At 50.2% G+C, this 19,158-nt stretch overlaps 1 protein-coding gene across 5 annotated transcripts in view; it reads right to left on the bottom strand.

Moving 5' to 3' along the window:
• Nucleotides 1–17,141, bottom strand: part of LOC136628618 (transducin-like enhancer protein 1) — a 28,143-nt gene extending 11,002 nt beyond the window's left edge. For 2 of the 5 annotated variants that reach the window (XM_066604667.1, XM_066604669.1), the window contains exons 1-10: nt 17,007–17,141; nt 15,651–15,721; nt 7,027–7,086; nt 5,452–5,579; nt 4,670–4,733; nt 3,568–3,612; nt 1,870–1,932; nt 1,706–1,780; nt 1,317–1,506; nt 408–424 (exon numbers count right to left, since the gene is read on the bottom strand). In XM_066604667.1, the coding sequence (XP_066460764.1) occupies nt 408–424; nt 1,317–1,506; nt 1,706–1,780; nt 1,870–1,932; nt 3,568–3,612; nt 4,670–4,733; nt 5,452–5,579; nt 7,027–7,086; nt 15,651–15,674 (666 nt within the window). In that variant the 5' untranslated portion in view covers nt 15,675–15,721; nt 17,007–17,141. Of the gene's footprint in view, nt 1–407; nt 425–1,316; nt 1,507–1,705; nt 1,781–1,869; nt 1,933–3,567; nt 3,613–4,669; nt 4,734–5,451; nt 5,580–7,026; nt 7,087–15,650; nt 15,722–16,903 lie in introns of all 5 variants that reach the window. The other 3 variants (XM_066604668.1, XM_066604671.1, XM_066604672.1) reach the window with 3 other exon arrangements.
• Nucleotides 17,142–19,158: the final 2,017 nt, after the last annotated feature.

Below are 19,158 nucleotides of genomic sequence, written 5' to 3'. Positions count from 1 at the left end.
GCCAAATCCCCAACTCATCGTGCCATTTACCCAGTGATGGCAGAGAACAGCGAAACGTGGTATTTTATCACCCACAGGACTGGTCTGAACACACGAACAGCGTTCTGGCGACGGACGCTCTTGAATGTTGACCAGTAGACCGGCAGAAAGCTGACCAACACAAGCAATTGGATGACGTTCACCGAGCGCCAGATCTGAAGAGGACGACGCGAGGCGGCTAATCTGCGCACTTTATTCTGAATTGGCATTTCTTTCACCCAAACCTCCCGTCTCGAGCCGTTACAGCTTAATCCGAGGCATAAAATGCAGGACCATGTTCGGAGGGTTAGAACGGAGATCTTAGGAAGACAATATTCCCCACATCCCCTCACACACAGAAAGCCCACACAGATCCGCCGTATACTTACAGGCCCTGGGTCTCTGTCTGTCTCCATGGAAACGCATGAGAAGAGAAAAAGGGGAAGATCTGGTTAATTTTAGTCAAGATTATTAATTTATCATCTTTCTTTCCCACTGAGAAATCTCACTCTTCCTTCCAGATCTAGATCCCCCCCCCCCCCCCCATCTCCTTCTCTTCTGCACTAAATACCCGTCTCCATCAGAAGGGGAACAAAAACTGCAATTTCCCTTTGCAAGTTTCTCCTTCATTTTGTTTTCTTGGCGGAGGATAGTAATTCTGCGTCTCCACGGCGCTCGAGCGCCCCATACGCATCAACAGCACCGAGGTAAAAGGAGTCTTCGCCTGGAAATCTTCAAGCAACCCTTCATTTTATAGACAAAATTCTGTCCCCGGGCTGGAAGGTTATAGGACCAGCAGTTCTACCGCAACCATCCAAGATGGCCAACACAATCTCCAGACTGCCTATCCCCTGCAGCGCACTGGTCGAGTTACAGACCAATCCACTATACCTGCTCTGATTGGTCAGCACATTGCGCATTAGGTAGGTAAAAACTCTCTGGACAGCCAAAAAAAAAAGTCCAGAACTGGCAGATCAGAGGGCAGCAGAGAAGAACAAGTGCAGGTAAAATAACCCCCCCCCCCTTTACTACAGAGGCGTTCTCTTCAATGCATTGCACGCCCAAACCAATCACCAGCAAGTCCAGATCGCCCCGTCTAAACTAGACACTCAGACAATGAGGCAATGAGGCGCTCCGTCGCACAAGAAGAGAAACGTTCTGTCCCATTTTATCATGTTTACCCCCAAACAGGCAGATCGGAATCCTCCAAAGTTAGAAAAGCCCAAGTTACTAAACTGCGTAGTCTGGCCGACCAGAGCAGGGGCGTGCAGGCACGGAGCGAGCGACGGGAGAATTACCTCTATGCTCCGAGTCAGCCAGTCCTTCTTTTGCTGCCAGCTGCGACTGGAGGCCGAGGACACCAGAAAGGGCCAGCAGGCTGGAGGCGCTGGCGGCCGCAGCCAGGTTAGAGGACTGCAAACTAGACGGGTGAGGAGTTAGTGGAATAGGAGGTGCATGGTGTGAGAGGTGCTGCGCTTGTAGCTGGTGCTGTTATTCACATCAGCGGTTTGCAAGTAATGAGTGGCGATAACATTATATGGAAGAAAAAACAAAATTTTAGTTTTGGACGTACAAAGTAAACATTAAAGTGTTAAATTATAGAATCTCGAAACCCCCCCAAGCGGAGGTCCGAAGGAGTGACTGAAGGAACGAGGCGGCTGAGACAAGGAGGGAAGAGAAGACATACCCCAATGGCTGCGTTCAGCTCCGCCATCGTCACTTGCTTAGCGCGTTCCACCGCCTGGACCACCTGCTGCTGATGCTGGAGTATGGGGGGGGAGGGGGGAGGAAATGGGGTCAGCCCAAAATAAGGACAGGAAAAAGAGAAACTAATGAGATCTAAGAGCTCACCTCTTGGGACAGGAACGGCACCAACTGGGCGCAGATGACATTCAGACGTTTGGCAATTTCAGTCTGGAAGAGAAACCGCATCCGTTAGCACAAGTATTTTAGCGCTGGTGTAGAAAGCCCGAGGCCGCCGCACACCGGCGGATGCATATTTGCACGCGTCTCAGTGCTGCTATTTTGCGGAGCGATGCTTTTTTGCTGACACATTGGCATGCTGTACTTTGTGCAACGCGTTTTACGTGCGAAAAAAGACACTTTGATTGAAACAGCTCATGAGTGCCAGCTGGGCGCCTACAGGGCATCATGCATCTCCGTGCCCACTGCGCGCCCCTTTTTGACTTCAATGGGATTTTTGGTGTGCAGATACACAGAAAGTGAGTTTTTTTTTTGCACAACTGAAATGTGTGCGCAAAATACAGAAATGTGAACACGTCCACCGAGATAAATGCGCTGCATTCTCTGCGTCTTACAGACACGGCGGCACGCAGCGGGCCCAAGGTGAGTACTTCACATCAAAATCACATTCTAAAAACGGGACACGAGCGGCAGATCCGCCTGCCATACAGATTTCCTTCTCGTTAACGTTTTTCCACTTTGCCCCTCTTCACTAACATTGTGCAATTCCACAACTAGTATGCAAGGAAACCAACAAATGCATCAAATCAGAGTGAAAAGGAAGAAGATACAAAAAGACAAACAAGGTAATAATCCGAAACGCTGAAGACAACTTCACCGCAAACCAGAGGATCAGATACATTGTATCAGCCGTTACCAACAGGAACATAAAGTTAGAGAGGGCAAATCTAAAGCGGTAATGAAGTTACTGGAAGACGTCAGCCATGATCCAGCGGTCTAGGCTATATAGTAACATCTGGTAGACCATGAAGGATACATCCGCACCCAAGACGTCTTCACAAGGCCTTCATGTTGGTAAGAAAGCAAGTGATTCAGGGATATTAGTGGTTTGCAAGAAAAGTTCCCCCATTACAGATAATAGATAAAGCTGCGCCCATCCAGAGGATATTCATCTCTAATCACAAAGCCTGGTCTAAAGAGGAAGAGGAGGGGTGGGGGACACCTTGCTGAGAGGGGGACGTGTAATGTGAAGGACACAGGAGAGGACACCGCAAGACACAAACGTCTTTCCCCGTCTTAATGGCCCTGCTGCCAGGACTGAGTACGGCAGGGAAGAAGCCGCCTCGAGGGGCTGTGATGGATTCTACTTGCTTGCAGAGAGAGGAGGGCCGCGCTCATTAATGTGCAATTTACTGCTACCTTAACTCTCGCTGCATGAGGAATGAGCGAGCGAAGGAGGGAGACGACCGAAGGAACACAAACAGATGTGCTTCACGCAAGGGAAACATCTGTAAGGCCTCCGGCACACTGGCGTGTTCGGATCCGTGTGCTGTCCGTGTTAATTCACGGCCCCGTTCTAGCAGATGGACTATATTCACGCAGACCGATGGTGAAATAACTCATCGCATCCTATCACTGTCCGCATCATGGATGAGAAGTAGGACACGCGGATGTGCATCTACACCCTCCGGCCATGTGTTGTCCGAGTCGTGCCTAAACCTACCGGGCTCAACTGCGGACCCGACCCAATGCCAACGAAGTATTGAAGCCGGCGCAAATCAAAGTCAAAACAGGGACAGCAGAAAACCACTGAGGTCATTCATTGCAGGTCGATTTGGGATTTACCTGTTTGTGCATTTCAATATTCAGGCCGTAGGACATCTCATAATACTGCGGGAAAGGACAAGGATTAGTATCAGCGCCGGCATAGTCCAAGTGCTGCCCACCAAGGAGCGTTCCTTCCAAGAGAGCAGCAAATGAGCGCAAGAAACACATGCAACATTTCAACACTCATCACCAAGGCATTCCATCTAAGACGACGGAGCTAGCAAGAAGCAGCGAGGCCTGGCCCGCATCCTAAGAGACCGGACACCTCCAGGCTCACCGCTGCCAGAAATGCAGGGAAGGAAGCCATGTGGCAATCCCTTTGGCCTTCTACAACAGCCGACAGCAGGTTCAGAGAAGGGGGCTTATATGGCTAGCAGTTGCCAACGCTTAGGGAAGCCGTTTAGTGGCACAACTTTGCTTACAAAGTCATCATATTGAGAAAAGATTAGCAGGCTCCATTTAACGGACTCAAGAGGGAATCGTTCCACGACGACACCAGAAAGTCTACGCAGCCCTTTGTTTCCGCTTGCACCCTTGGAAGCAGATGAAGTGACAGCAAGCATCTACATGACAGAAGAGCCAGGGAGCTGCGAGTGATACGACTGTGAGAAGACGTGCCGCTTGGCCTCATCTGTTCTACCATAATCAGCAGCTCAGGCATTTCTAGAAAATTGTGGTTTTTGGAGAAGGGTGGGGAGGAGAAAACACTGAAGCAAAGGGGGGTTTCCAGGCGGCGCCGACTGTCCGTGCCGGCCACACCGGGGCCGGAGAGGAAGCAGCTGCTCGGAACGGGAAGCAGCCGACACTGGTAATTGCAGGCGCAGCTCTCACTGAAATCAATGGGAGCCGTGCTTGTAACTGCAGGCTGGGGTCCCCATTGTTTTTGATGAGAGCTGTGGTTACAACTATGAGCGCCGGCTGCTACACCGGTCAGCTTCCACTCCAACCCTGGTGTATCCCAGTACTGACAAGCATTCCATATTCTACTCATCCCAGTTCTGCATAGTCCACAGTGTCGGCTGGTTTTATGGCCATGGAACCAGTAATATAGGCCTCTGGCCAACCACCAGCCTGATGAATGCCCCATATCAGTCACACTTGCACCCACGTCTGAACTCACCATGACGTAGTGCCTCTGGATCTCCGTCTTCTCTGTCGCCAACTTCTCACACTCCATCTTTAAACTTCAGACAACGAGGGAAGAGCAAAGCAGTCAGTAAAACGTATTCAGAACTTGGTCATCAGAAGGCATTGAAAGTGAAAAAAGTTTGTTTTTGGAGTTCAAGCACTTGTAACCCCCCCCCCCCCCCCCCTCCTCCTTCTATACTGATCCCCGGAGGATAGCGGGGAGTCCATGTGTAGAAGACATAACATGGACAACTCCACCAGCTGCACCTGCCCAATAATGGTTCTTAGAGGACAGTGCCGGCCATCCGGGAGCGTTGGGGACACTCGCCAGTGACAATGCACAGCACTGTGTGGCTAATGTTGTACATCTTAACCCTTTCCAATCCACTGTCTGACGTCTGAAGACATTCTGATTGAAGGCTGTATAGCTCCGATGTCGGAAGACGTCCGGCAGGGTATTCTTACTGTATATTACTGGCCGCTCTGTTGTCGGGGGCCTCCCCAGCATGTCCCATACCGCAGTACTGGCTCTAGCCAGCAGGTGGCGCCATTGTATAATGGCAGAAAGAGAAAGGCCCCTAGGAAACCGTTAATCCAAAATTGGATTGCAAAGGATTAAACTCCTGAAAATGTCATGTTCAATCTCCTTGTGATATAAGAAGTCTCCCAATATCCGGATACTGAGAAGCAGTGCATTGTGGGAGTTTAGAAGACAGTTACCTAGAACTACGGTCAGCATTGAGCACAGGTAGAAGCTTTCCTGCTGTACCTCACCTGTGATACTGACTCTGTAGGAACTGAAACTCTTCCTTAATGCGATCCAACGTCTCCGGGTAAGTGAGTTTGAGGCTCTGAGGAGGGCCCGATGATGCCCCGGCCGCCACCGATGCTTGTAAGTGCGTCTGGAGGAAGAGGAAGCACATTACAACAGGTTCTGGATACTCGCCGCTTACAGACAGCAAACTACGGGGATGTTCACACAGTGGAGTCCGACCTGAGGGTTCTACAACCGTGACAGAGCCACGGCGAAGGCACACGTCACCACCGATTCCCAGATCCATCCCCGTCAGCTGGCACAATCGGCACCGGTATGGCACTGAGACTTTGCCCATTAACGGGGAGAATTCTCGGTGAATCCATGGCACAATATGCAGCAAAAAATACGCCGCTTAGTTGCAGATTTCTGCTGGATTCCAGGGTGTAAACATACCGCAAGAGCAGCGACTGCCAGGTAACAGCTCTGCTTGCTGACAGATACCAATGATCTCTAACAAGGATTCCATTCACTGACAGCAAGCACAGATCTTAAAAGAAACAAGCAACTTAAAACACTAACATACACACCAGACAGCCCATGAGAAGAAAACCTCCCTGCCCAATATGGTGTAGGTCCCCCTTGTACCAGCAGAACACCTCTGACCCACTGAGGTTCGGCCCCCACAAGACCCCCCTCAAGATGTCCTACAGTATCCGGGACCGAGACATGAGACCCTTTAAGTTCTGCAAGCTTTCAGGTGGGGCCTCCACGGACCAGACTCTTCCCCCGCACACGCTCAGATTGTGATTGGGGGGGGGGGATCTGAAGTCCACACCTTGACCTGATCTATTCCTCAAACTACTTCTGCAGCGTTGCGGGATGCTTCATCCTGCAGACAGAAACCACCGCCAGTAGGGACCACCACTGCTGTAAAGGGGGCACAATCCTCAGACAGGCGGTACGTATTACATGCACGCCAGAACCCACAGTAGGGGTGCATGGACACGGGCGATCTTCATGCAAGTGCGATATCAGAGCAAGAAACCTGGACCAATATTTCACTGGCATAAACGTGATTTTTAGGCGAAAGTGACGGATTTTGCTAATTTTCTCACATCTGAAAAAGGGAAAAAATAAATAAATAAAATCACCCATTATTCCCTATGGGGGAGGGGGAGGGGGAGGAAGAAGTCTCCTAACGCTTGTGTACATGCAAACGTGATGCATTGTTTCTTTAAGCTCCCACGGGGAAGAATGGGTGAGATCACCCCAAAATGGGACAAGCTGCAGTTTTTGTCTCGCAGCGCTGCAAGAGAAAAAATTGTATGCAAACGCTCCCCATTAGACAATGGGCCTCCCGCAAAACAAAAAGCGTACGGGAAAATGGCCAGTATGGATGCACTCTGGGTCAGGAACTACCGCAGGGACTTCCATCTCCTCCTCCTTGGTTGGGGGCCACAGCGGTCCACGGGCTCCAAACACAATACAATTAATCACAGTAGCCCAATTTCACTGCCCCCTCCCCCCCCGCTGGCGAGTCGGATTCTTATTGCAGTTGCTCCGACGTCCATTTAAAACTTTGTTCAACCAACCTGGTAGAGGAGACGGTCACTGAAGCCACCGTCCAGCACCACGTACATGCCCGCTTTCTTCTAGGTGTGCAGAAGAAATAAGAGCATTTCACTTTTAGCCAGAAGATGACAAAAGTACAGAGTGTTTATGTCAGTCTACTTATCACTATGGCCGACAGGGCGGCGCCCGCTTCCAGGACGCCCGAGGCACAAACAGTTCTTAACTCTAATAGATATTATTGAAAAAGCATGCCATTGTGATTGTACCAATATGGAAGGTCTTGGGATTCCATCTCTACAGCAACAGGGGGCGTCATGTTGTCTACGAGACCATCAACCGTCTCGGGTGTCATCACTCAGCCGCCGGCCGAGCTCCTCACCAGGGACCGCCACCCACAACTACCAGGACTGGGTTTTCTGCTCCACAGTCTGGAACCACTAGCCCCCCCCACCACCACCACCACCACCCCGGGCGGTTACAGCGGCGGTTATCAGGGTAGTCGGCCGGTCAAAGGGGCGACAGTTGTAGCTATAGTGGGCATGGTATACAGGAGCCGGAGAGAAAGACCAAAGCCCATGCTAAGAGGTACTTGCTTAGTAGACCACCACTAAACTTTCATTTATACTTGCAATACACCATTCACTGACATGGGAAGAGGAGGAGGACATGTATCCCGGTCACAGGTCTTCACCAAGTCAACACATTCTACTTCAAAAAAAAAAAAAAAGACGACAAATCAGTATTACGAGGACCGATATTACTTTTCATGTAGAAAGCGGGACATCAACTGTAGCATGAAGACCACCTGACATTGTGTAGGGGCCACCAAAACTGAGACATGGACTCCAAGACCCCTGAAGGTGTCCGGTGGGCCTGGTCTGGTACAAGGAAGATAGCAGCAGATCCTTGAAGTTACGAGGTTGGTCCTTCATGGACATTGATCTTCCAGCACATCCCTCAGCTGCTCAACAGACCAAGAGCTGTAGAATGGGGGTCCGAGTCCACCATGAACTCTTAGTTGTCCCCCAGTTTGTGGTGCTCATCCTGCCGACAGAGGCCACGGCCATTAGGGAATATCGGTGGCATGAAGGGGAGCATTTGGTCTGCAACGACGTTTAGGCAGATGCTACACGTCAACATAGCGTCAGACCCCGGGGGTCCCAACAGGACATTGCCTCCATTGGCTGGACTTCCCACAGTACAACCTGGTGCCATCTCTTCCCAGGGTTAATGACTTGTACATTGTTCGGAGCCAGCCATTTGCTTACATTATTCAGTTGCGATGCTCATGGGCCCATTGCGGGTATTGTGACAGTCCAACAGAAGTCACGGGCACCCGGACCGGGCTGCACTTGGCCTTAAACACAGCAAGCTGTAATACACTTTGGGTTGACACCTTCCCATAACATAGCCAGCATTAAGAGGGTCTTCCATTGACAGGACCGAGGGGTAACAAGCTCATCGGTGGGGGTTTGACTGATCACCACAATACGCGGTTCCCATGTCCCCCGAGAAACTGACAAAATTAATGCAGCGCAAGCGTGCTCGGCCACCGCTCCATTCAGGTCAATGACAGCGCCAGAGATTGCTGAGCGCCTGAACTCTGCCAATGTCAGCGCTCCCATTGAAATAAATGGAGTGGAGGTCGAGCATGCATGCGCTGCACTCATTCTGTTAGTCTCTTTGGGGACACGGGGGTCTCCATTCTGGCGATCAGTGGGCGTCCTAGCGGTCGGACTCCCATCCATCAGCAATCTGTGCTACAGCAGCCCTTCTGTGGACTCGGACCAGACAGACTGGTCTTCGCGCCATCCTTCAGCACCCATGGTTCACCAATTGCCATTCCTTGGCCCACATTTGGTAGGTACTAACCCCTACACACTGGGGACACCCCAAATGACCGGCTGTTTTGGAGATGCTCTGAGCAAGTCGTCTAGAAGTCACAATTCGGGCCTCATCAGTAGATCTCGGATCTTTACGGCTTTCAAGCGCTTCCCCTTCAAGAACGGCGCGGTCTCTGGCTGGGTAACGTACCCCGCGGCCGTTCAGTATCAGAACACAACGCACGCCTTCCCGGAACGAAGAATCAGTTAAACGTGGAGGAAAGGATTCCGTAGAGCACCGCGGTAAGGCAGCGGATCCAGATCAAGTGCACAGGATCTGCAATCTACTGGACCACATACAACATCTCATGGGTTGGGAGAACCTCACGGAGAATATCTCTAAAGCAGCGACTCGAGGAGGCACCACTGTAAGCGTGGAACAGAACTACAGGGGCGGTGTGCCTCCACACCGGCCACATGGGCATGGGAACAGGACTGGCCGGTCCTTACGATGTCCCAGGTGGCAAACATTAACCAGTTCCCAAAGGGTTACGCACAACAATAAAGTCATCAACATTAAGGACTTCAAAACACGTATGGAAACATCTCAGGCAGGTTCAATATGTGCTTGTTCTACTCATGCAATATACTAGAAATCCCCTTATTGGGACTTTCCGCGAGCTCCACCAATACTCACCTGGCAGCGGTCAGTGGCCTAAAGACAGGAGGATATGAAAGAAACACACGGGAGAGGGGCTAACTAGCTGACCGTGGGGGTCCGGCCGATGGGACTCCCACTGATCACGACGATGGGGGCCAGTCGGTCACTGAATGAAGTACAACTCGGGCGGGTGAACCACGCTCCATTTATTTCCAGGCGAGCGCCAAACATTCCCCATTGCTCGACTCCGCAGACAAGTTTGATCCAGGACCAAACTGTTCGAAACTATCGCTATTCATACAGGAAAACAGCAAAAGTGCACAAAAAGGACATTAAAATAATTGCATCGAAAACAAAAAGATACATATAAAAAAGCTGCGTGAAGAATCCAAGGACGGAGCCCTCAGCATATCCGACCGAGGTCACACAAACCAGTGTAATATATATATTCTAAGTGTGCAAGGATACAATAAGGGAGCGATGCTTACCTCCGCTGTCTGGGGGGGGGGGGGGGGGTCTTGCTCCCTGCTGGCGGCCCGCTGAACGTTTTGGGGTGTTAACCTCATTAATGTATAGAAACCCCAACCAATGAGACCGCTGCCATCACTAATAGCTGCAGGCACACGTGTCCGGGCACGCAGCGCCATGGAGGGTCAGGTGACAAATCACACACATCATAGGAGCCACCCACCCTCAGGCACGTACGCCGACACGAACAGCGGGCGCCACCATGGTGCGAGGCACCCCACACAACGGAGTTCAGCGTTTCTCCCTTGTATTTTTGCACATTTATACCATTTTTATTAGTTTGCCCTTTAACCCCTTCATGACACGGCCTATTTTGGGCTTAAGGACGCAACAATTTTTGGCGGATTTTCTTCTCCGTTTATCAAAAGTCATAACTTTTTTATTTTTCCGTCGACGCGGCCGTATAAGGGCTTGTTTTTTGCGTGGCGAACTGTAGTTTTTATCGGTGCCACTCTTGGGTACATAGACTATATTGTAAAACTTTTTTTTTTTATGATAGCAGAAGAGAAAACGCATCAATTCTGCCATAGATTTTTTTTTTTTTTTACAGCGTTAATCATGCAGCATAAATGAGACATTCCATTTTTTCTGCGGACCGGTACGGTTACAACGATACCAAAATTCTTACATTTTTTTTAGGCTTTCCCACTTTTCTGCAATAAAAACCCTTTTTCTGGGTAATCTTTTTTTTTTTTCTAAATTGCTGCATTCAAAGTCCTGTAACTTTTTTATTTTTTGATGTACGGCGCTCTATGAGGGCTTATTTTTTGCGAGACGAGCTGTAGATTTTATTGGTACCATTTTGGGGTACATACGGCTTTTTTGATCACTTTTATTGCGTTTTTAGTGAGGCAAAATGCTAAAAATTAGCATTTTGCCTCAGTTTTTTAGCGTTTTTTTCCGTGCACAGTCAAAAGCATGTGCAACTTATTGTACGCGTCATTACGGACGCAACAATACTAAATATGTGGGGTGTTATTTTTTTTACCTTTTTTTATGCTAATCTGAGAAAGCATTAAAAAATGTTTTTTTTTACTCTTTTTTACATTTTTTAAAATTCTTTTTTTAATCTTTGTTTTTCTTACACTGTTTGTGTCCCTCTGAGGGACTTTAACCACTGCCCTGATGATCGCTGGTATAAGGCATGGCAGAGCTACTGCTCTGCCATGCCTTATCGCTTATACAGCGATTATAGGCATAGGCAATACAGGACGCCAGTGTCTGGCGTCCTGTTGCCATGGTGACAGGCTGGGCTCTCGCGATGACATCGCGAGTTCCGGCCGGAGACACACAGGGAGCCGCGCTCCCTCTGTGAACTCTTTCCCTGCCGCGATCTACTTAGATCGCGGCAGGGAAGGGGTTAACAGCGGGGGGCGCATCTCCGATGCCCCCCCGCTGTTGCAGCGGGACGCCGGCTGTGACTGACAGCCGGCTCCAGCTGCGAGAGAGCGCGGGATCTTATGTGATCCCGTGCTATCTCCAGGACGTAAGTTTACGCCCTGTTGCGGGAAGTACCAGGCTGCCAGGACGTAAACTTACGCCCTGCAGCGGGAAGGGGTTAATGACATCCTATGTCTGACGGCCCCTCGGGGTTTGGTCTTGGGGTTCCTCATCCGTGCCTCAAGTGTTTTTCCTATGGTGACTTTTTAGATAATTTTTTACTGTGTTTTCAAGAAAATTCTTTAATATGTTTGTTTTGTGCACTTTTCAGGTTGTTGGTTTATATTTGCGCGGCCGCTTAGACAGGTTTGACGCTTTACCTTATTCTTACGTGTTTGGGATGATCAGACGCGTGTAACAATCATGTATCGCCCTTCACAGTTATAGACTAAAATAAGAATTCTTTAATTAGATCCTTTAAAAACACATATGGGCAACACACACAACATAAAGACCAAAGGGCATCACGGTATCCTTTCCATACAGAAAGTCTCTAATTTCGGTCGTGAGACTACTCGGCCTCCAGGCAGAAAGGGAAAGCTGGATGGCCGTGTGGTAGTTACAGATAGTGCATATGGCCGCTGATAAGTCAGTTACAATGTAGTTGACTAATATCCAAAGAGAACCTTACAGAACTTGAGGGTTGATCAGGTCTCAGTGATAGAAATATTAGTCATTAATATCTCAGGACTTAAAGGGGTTGTCCCGCGCCGAAACGGGTTTTTTTTTCTTCAATAGCCCCCCCGTTCGGCGCGAGACAAACCCGATGCAGGAATAAAAAAAAAAAAACGGCCAGTACTTACCCGAATCCCCGCGCTCCGGCGACTTCTTACTTACCTAAGTAAGATGGCCGCCGGGATCTTCACCCACGGTGCACTGTGCAGTCCATTGCCGATTCCAGCCTCCTGATTGGCTGGAATCGGCACGTGACGGGGCGGAGCTACGAGGATCCGCTCTCCGGCACGAGCGGTCCCATTCAGAAAGGAAGAAGACCCTTCTGCGCAAGCGCGTCTAATCGGGCGATTAGACGCTGAAAATTAGACGGCACCATGGAGACGGGGACGCCAGCAACGGAGCAGGTAAGTGAATAACTTCTGTATGGCTCATAATTAATGCACGATGTACATTACAAAGTGCATTAATATGGCCATACAGAAGTGTATACCCCCACTTGCTTTCGCGGGACAACCCCTTTAAGGTCAGACAGTCCTATCTGATAGTATGTGAAAGTAGCCCATATGTGTTTTTAAAGGATCTAATTAAAGAATTATTATTTTAGTCTATAACTGAAGGGCGAAACTAGTAAAACTATAGACTTTCCCGTTTCGGTGAAGAAGTAACAATCATGTATTGTTGCCACCAGACATCACAGAAGCAGCAGGTTGTAAAGCTTCACAAGATGCCCACGGCCCCTGAAGCCGGTGGGTACACACTGGGCACAACACAGATTACGGGTGATGCCAAAGTATGTAGCATCGCCATCCTTCACCGAGTCAGGCGGCCTGGGGGGGGGGTCCGCCCAGGGAATCCCCTGGCCAAGCGGGTCCGTCTGACAACAGAACCAAGCAGCACTCATCGGACCCCTTGGCAACTGGGAATCCCCATTCAGGGCAGGTTTACACGTAGCGGGAGATTCCAGGGCAAAAGCTGCAGGATTTCCACAAGCGAGAGTCTACATCTGAGCCGCAAGTGGATTTGGACTGAAAACCAGCTGCCGGCCCATCTCCATAGATAACGTGCTCCCCACTAAAGTCTTCGCACTCTCGGCGGCCTCTAATGTGCGCCGCTGGTCAGGTGATGCAGTAGTGGCCGGCGCTGCTGTGGACTCTGGATGTGGAAACGCTGCAGAGTTTGCAGTGGAATCCCCCGCTATCCGCAGCATTCCTACGGCAGGTGAGTCTACCCGTACGCGTCTCCTACACAACCGCATGCGTTTTTACGCTTTCCGGTATGTGGCGTAAAATTGCATGAATAATTGCCGCGATTTAGTGCCGATCCTAGTTAGCGTATTTTCATCCATTCACGCGGACAGCTGCTGTGCATCGGCCAAGAAATACACCGCAGCGTGTATATATGTGTATATATATATATCGTTCATCTGAGCGAATACATTGTAATCAACGCTTCGGATGGTCAAGATTTTTGCGGCCGCTAAATAGCGCTGTATGTACAGTCGTGCGAATAAGACCTCAAATTGATAAGCGAGCAGCGAGCCGCCATGCTTCACCACCGTTACGGGGCCGGAATTAGTGGATCCGTTGCAGACCAAAACATATTAAAATGGGGCGATAACGTATTTGTGCGCGCAATACAGCAAATAGAAGCCAGCGATTTTATGTAAACACGTGCGCACATTCTGCATGCGCTTTCTGGCACCACAAAAAAAAATATAGAGCATGGCTACCTCTCTGCGCCAAAGACCCGCATAAAAGCCAGTGGGGGAGGGGAAACAAACGCACACAATACACAGGAGATGCGGGAAAAACTACGGAATTGCGCTAGGGGAAAAACAAACAAACAAAAAAAAAAACTGACATTTGGAAACAACTAGCCATTCCAATTGGTGCGTTTGTTTTCTACGCGCAAATAACCGTGCGCTATGGGCGGAACAAGTGCTGGAAAATAGGCACAAAAAGTCGTATTCATAACGCAAACACACTGCGCCGGCCTGATGAAGCCGGCCCAAGACACGCGGCACAGCCGAGTAGCGCTGACAAATCACACGCAATGTTTCAGGGCCGCCCATGACGAGTTGGAGCGGACAGACGTACAGGAGGGTCCCAGAGGTCCGCACAACTGAGAACCAGCAGGATGCCGCAACGATATACCGCCCGGGCTCAAAGCAGGAAAGGTCCGGAACATGACGGATACAACTTATGGCGCACATAGTAAGCGAGGGCGCCGAGCAAAAACATGGCCGCTGCAGACCCATTACATTACTTACCCCCAGAGCTTACCTTAAGGGCTCATGCCCACGAGCGACACAGGATACGCCCGCGGATTTACGCCACAAGGGTACCGCGATTAAAAACAAAAAAGTGCCTGTGAGTAATGGCGGATTTCCGCGGTCTCCATTAATGGAGACCTCCCGCGGCGTAAATCCGTGGAAAATAGAACATGCCGCGCTTTTTTCCCCGCTGGCGGAAATCGTTGGCAGGCAGAAAGATATTGGGTTCAGTAGAACAGCTGTGGACTTCGCGCACGTTTTTCCGTAGCAGGAAACGTGTAGCGTTTCTGCCCATGGGCATTCACCCCAAGACCGCCTGTCCACGGGCGTTGCGTTTTAAAGCAAGCGGATCTCCACCGCGGGTGAACACTTAAAAGTCACCGCGATTTTCGGCCGTGAACCGATTGTTATGATGGCACGCCGTGATTTTTATACGTGAGCGGAAAGTCGCAACGCATTTCTGCTCGTGTACATCGGGCTTCGCTTGGCATCGTTATCCTATGGAAATGGTTTCATGCGTTACCCGCGTGCGGATTAGCGCCACAGATAACGCAATGAAGAATCACCCGTAGACAGGAGGCCTAAAGGGGGTATCCAGGCAGCACCCGCCGGAATACACCGGGGTAGGAGATGGCGCTCCTCATTGCTTTTTAACAAGAGCTCTACTTGCCACCCCGAGCACCAGCCACGAAACGAGGGGGCAGAGGCTTCCGACCCCGGTGGGTACCTTCTGGGTAAGCCCTTTAACAGCCCTCGTCCCAGGATCCCCCATCTGGGTGCTGCTGCATCTAACCCCCTGATCCGCGGGCAGAGGAGCGGGCAGAGGAGCGGGCAGCAGAGTTTATCCCGCATCAAGGAGAGAGGAATAAGAATGCCCACGCTCGGTAAACTGAGGCCGAAGTACAAATTGTAAGACACCCCCCAGAACTACCGGACGCACCAAGCATGGCCGTTACGGAGGACTGGTCTACGGCATGGTGCCCACCACTCTACAGTGGTCATACATACACTAGAGTGCCAGGACCACCGCATCAAGGACTATGTGGAGTCCCCAGACAGTGGAAGAAAGGGGGCATCACCGAGAGCTAAAGGCAATCTGAGGGATAAACCTGGTACCCCAATATGTGATCCTTCTGGGCGGTGCCACCGCCGGCATGCAAGAGAACATATAACCAAACTTAGGGGGGAGCGGCTCCGTCCACAGAGGCGGCCATGAAGACCCAAACTATGCCACTAGGAACTTACTGGTGGTCTGTTCTGCGGAAACATCTTCCCAGGAGGTAGTAGGATTAGTCTGAGTGAAGCAAGGACCTCGCCTGCAAGAGAAAACACTGTCAGAGGAGACCCCGGAATAAGACGGGGGGCTGCAGCGGCGCTACGCGCAGACAAACAATGTCACCTTGTAGACAGAACACCTTACAATGTAACAAGGGGGGTTACAGCTAGCTTTCGAGACTACTCCGGTCGCTACATTGATGCAAGTGGATGTGTGTGGATCAGTACAAAGAGCAGACCACATGACCGCTACACAAAGGCCTGCAGCTAGGGGGCGCCGTGGAAGGCCATCCGGTGGTGGATAAGTTACCGTGACGGTTTATGGAAGAAGCGGCTCTGCTGGGGCGGATACATGGAGACCCCACTAGGAGCAGCCCCCAAGAGGCTTCTGGAGATGGCAGACCTGGATGCCAACAGTTAGGCCATTGGCAACCCAACATCGCAGCATGTGCCAATAGAGGCGCCCCTCACCCCGACACCACGGGTGCCATTACACCCCTGCATAACCTAGAAAGAGGCAGCAGCCTAGACAAAGACCCCCTGCGACCGCTGTGCGTGCCCAAGAGGCAGGGGCGCACTGTGCCAGCGGGAGCTGCAAGCCGGGTACATACTACTACTACAGGGGCTCCATGATGTACCCCCAAACCAACCAATACCGGAAGGACCAGAGCCGCCATGTACAAGCAGCAGCCAGCGATGGTCACCAACAGACCAGGGGGCCCCAACACACTGGCATCCTGCCCCCTCACCAACAGACCAGGGGGCCCCAACACACTGGCATCCTGCCCCCTCACCACACACATGCAGCACCCCGACCCGTCCCCCACTCAAACCCCCAACCACACAAGTCTCGTGCCCGTCCCCCTAGAGTTCAGCACCCCAACCCATAACCCCTGACCCCACCAGCCTCGTGCCCATCCCCCCCAAACTGCAGCACTCGACCGCCTCCCCCAACACCACCAGTCTGCTGCCCATCCCCCCCAGAAGTGCAGCACCCCCCCCAGCCTCCTGCTCCCCCCATAAACAACTACTCCCCCAGCCTCCTGCTCCCTCACCCTTAACCTATGAGCTCCCCCTACCACTCCAGCCTGCAGCCCCCCGCCCCTCCCCGCACCCCACATTCGGCTCCCGGATGCGTCCCCTCCGGTCTCGCCGCCCTCCCATCCTCAGCCCCCCGCGGCCTCCATCCTTCAGCCCTCCTCAGACTCATCTCCCCAAATTACCTCTCAGCCCATTCCGTCCTCCTCCCCGTCCACCGCAGGCCTCTCTCCCCCTGTGCGCCGCGCACCACACCGACCCCTCGCCCCAGATTGTCCCCGCTCTCACCGGGCCCCGAGGTAGGAGGAGCCGCTGTCCAGTCGGGCCCAGTCTCCCGGTGCTCGGTGCAGCCCCTCCCTCCAGCTCAATCAGCAGCCGCCAGCTCCACGTGGGTCCAGGCTCCAGCAGGCTGCTCAAGCCAGCCCCAGCCAATCAACGCTTCTTTCCCCCCACGTGGACCTCGCTCGCTTCTTCCCAATTGGCTGCCTGTAACAGAGCTGCCACTCAAGCAAACCACAGAATCTTAGATACTTAACCCTTGAGTCACTAGACCACATCGAATGGTAGCTGGTCTTAACCCCTCACTATTCTATCTTGCGGAGAGTATTACCAATAAGAGAGCAGGGGCTTCCCAAACAATGGGGGCATATCGATTTATTGGAAACTAGCAAGATAATGTGATCATAGAAGAATTAAAGCAGAACTCTGTATTCCAGTCCATATGCTGCACCATCACATGGGGGGTGGGGGCAATTATATCTCACAAGTCTGTCTAATTAGTATTGAATAATCAATAGACATTATAGGATAGATAGAGATAGATAGATAGATAGATAGATAGATAGATACATGATAGATAGGAGATAGATAGGAGATAGATAGATAGATAGATAGATAGATAGATAGGAGATAGATAGATAGATAGATAGATAGGAGATAGATAGATAGATAGATACATGACAGATAGATAGATAGATAGATAGGAGATAGATAGATAGATAGATATGAGATAGATAGATAGATAGATATGAGATAGATAGATACATACATGACAGATAGATAGATAGATAGATAGATAGAGACAGACAGACAGACAGGAGATAGATAGATATGAGATAGATAGATAGATAGATACATGACAGATAGATAGATAGAGACAGACAGACAGAAGATAGATAGATAGATAGATAGATAGATAGATAGATAGATAGATAGATAGATAGATAGATAGATAGATAGATAGATAGATAGATAGATAGAGACAGACAGGAGATAGATAGATAGATAGATAGATAGATAGATAGATAGATAGATAGATAGATAGATAGATAGATAGATAGATAGATAGATAGATAGATAGATAGATAGATAGATAGAGACAGGAGATAGATAGATACATACATGACAGATAGATAGATAGATATGAGATAGATAGATAGATATGAGATAGATAGATAGATATGAGATAGATAGATAGATACATGACAGATAGATAGATAGAGACAGACAGACAGGAGATAGATAGATAGATAGATAGAGACAGACAGGAGATAGATAGATACATACATGACAGATAGATAGATAGATATGAGATAGATAGATAGATATGAGATAGATAGATAGATATGAGATAGATAGATAGATAGATAGATAGATATGAGATAGATAGATACATACATGACAGATAGATAGATAGGTAGATATGAGATAGATAGATAGAAACCATAATGGGTGCAGTTCCACGTGGACCCTGGAGCCTCAGAGGGCCACAAGCTGCCTGGTTATAATTTTTGCTTTAGGGCCCAGCACCTTCTACGGTAGCTCCCCCTTATAGATAGACATGAATGAGTTACAGAGTTGCCAATGTCACAGCTGGCTACTTGGAAGTTCAGCCATACTAGGACCCAATCTTCTGCTGGTCCCCAGTGTGTGGCATCACTAGTTGCACCTTCCGCCCCCAGGTGCTGCCAGTTTTCCCTTGGAAACAATAGGTTCACAGCTAGTTGGTGACATTACAAATGTATCATCCAGTTACACTATTTGTGCACCCCAACAAAGTGGTGGACCCTTAGGAAAAGTTCAATTGTCACAAAATGTATGAAATAGTAGGAAAATGACCATATTTTTTAGACTTGTCACATAAATTGCTGCCATTGCCAAGAGAAGCGATTATAATGTCTCTTGGTGAATGGTAGCTGGGCGTCATTCAGTATCCGGTGGTACCCGGGCACTGTGCTGATGATGCTGCATCTCCTGCATCCAGTCCTGGCATCTCCAGCCCACCCCCCTCCTCTGGAGACTGCTAATAGGGGAGAGGGGGGGTTATTGCTCTCCCCTAATCCCTCATCTTCCCTCCTCTCATCCATCTTTTCCTGAAGCTGCTCCCCTCCCCTCACATACCTTCTTGTTTGCATGGAATGCTCCTGGGGATGGGGGTTAA

Source organism: Eleutherodactylus coqui, chromosome 5 (assembly GCF_035609145.1).
Source record: "Eleutherodactylus coqui strain aEleCoq1 chromosome 5, aEleCoq1.hap1, whole genome shotgun sequence".
In the NCBI taxonomy this organism is placed as follows: domain Eukaryota; kingdom Metazoa; phylum Chordata; class Amphibia; order Anura; family Eleutherodactylidae; genus Eleutherodactylus; species Eleutherodactylus coqui.
Note: the sequence above shows the minus strand (reverse complement) of the source record. Positions and strands in the feature narration are given on the sequence as shown.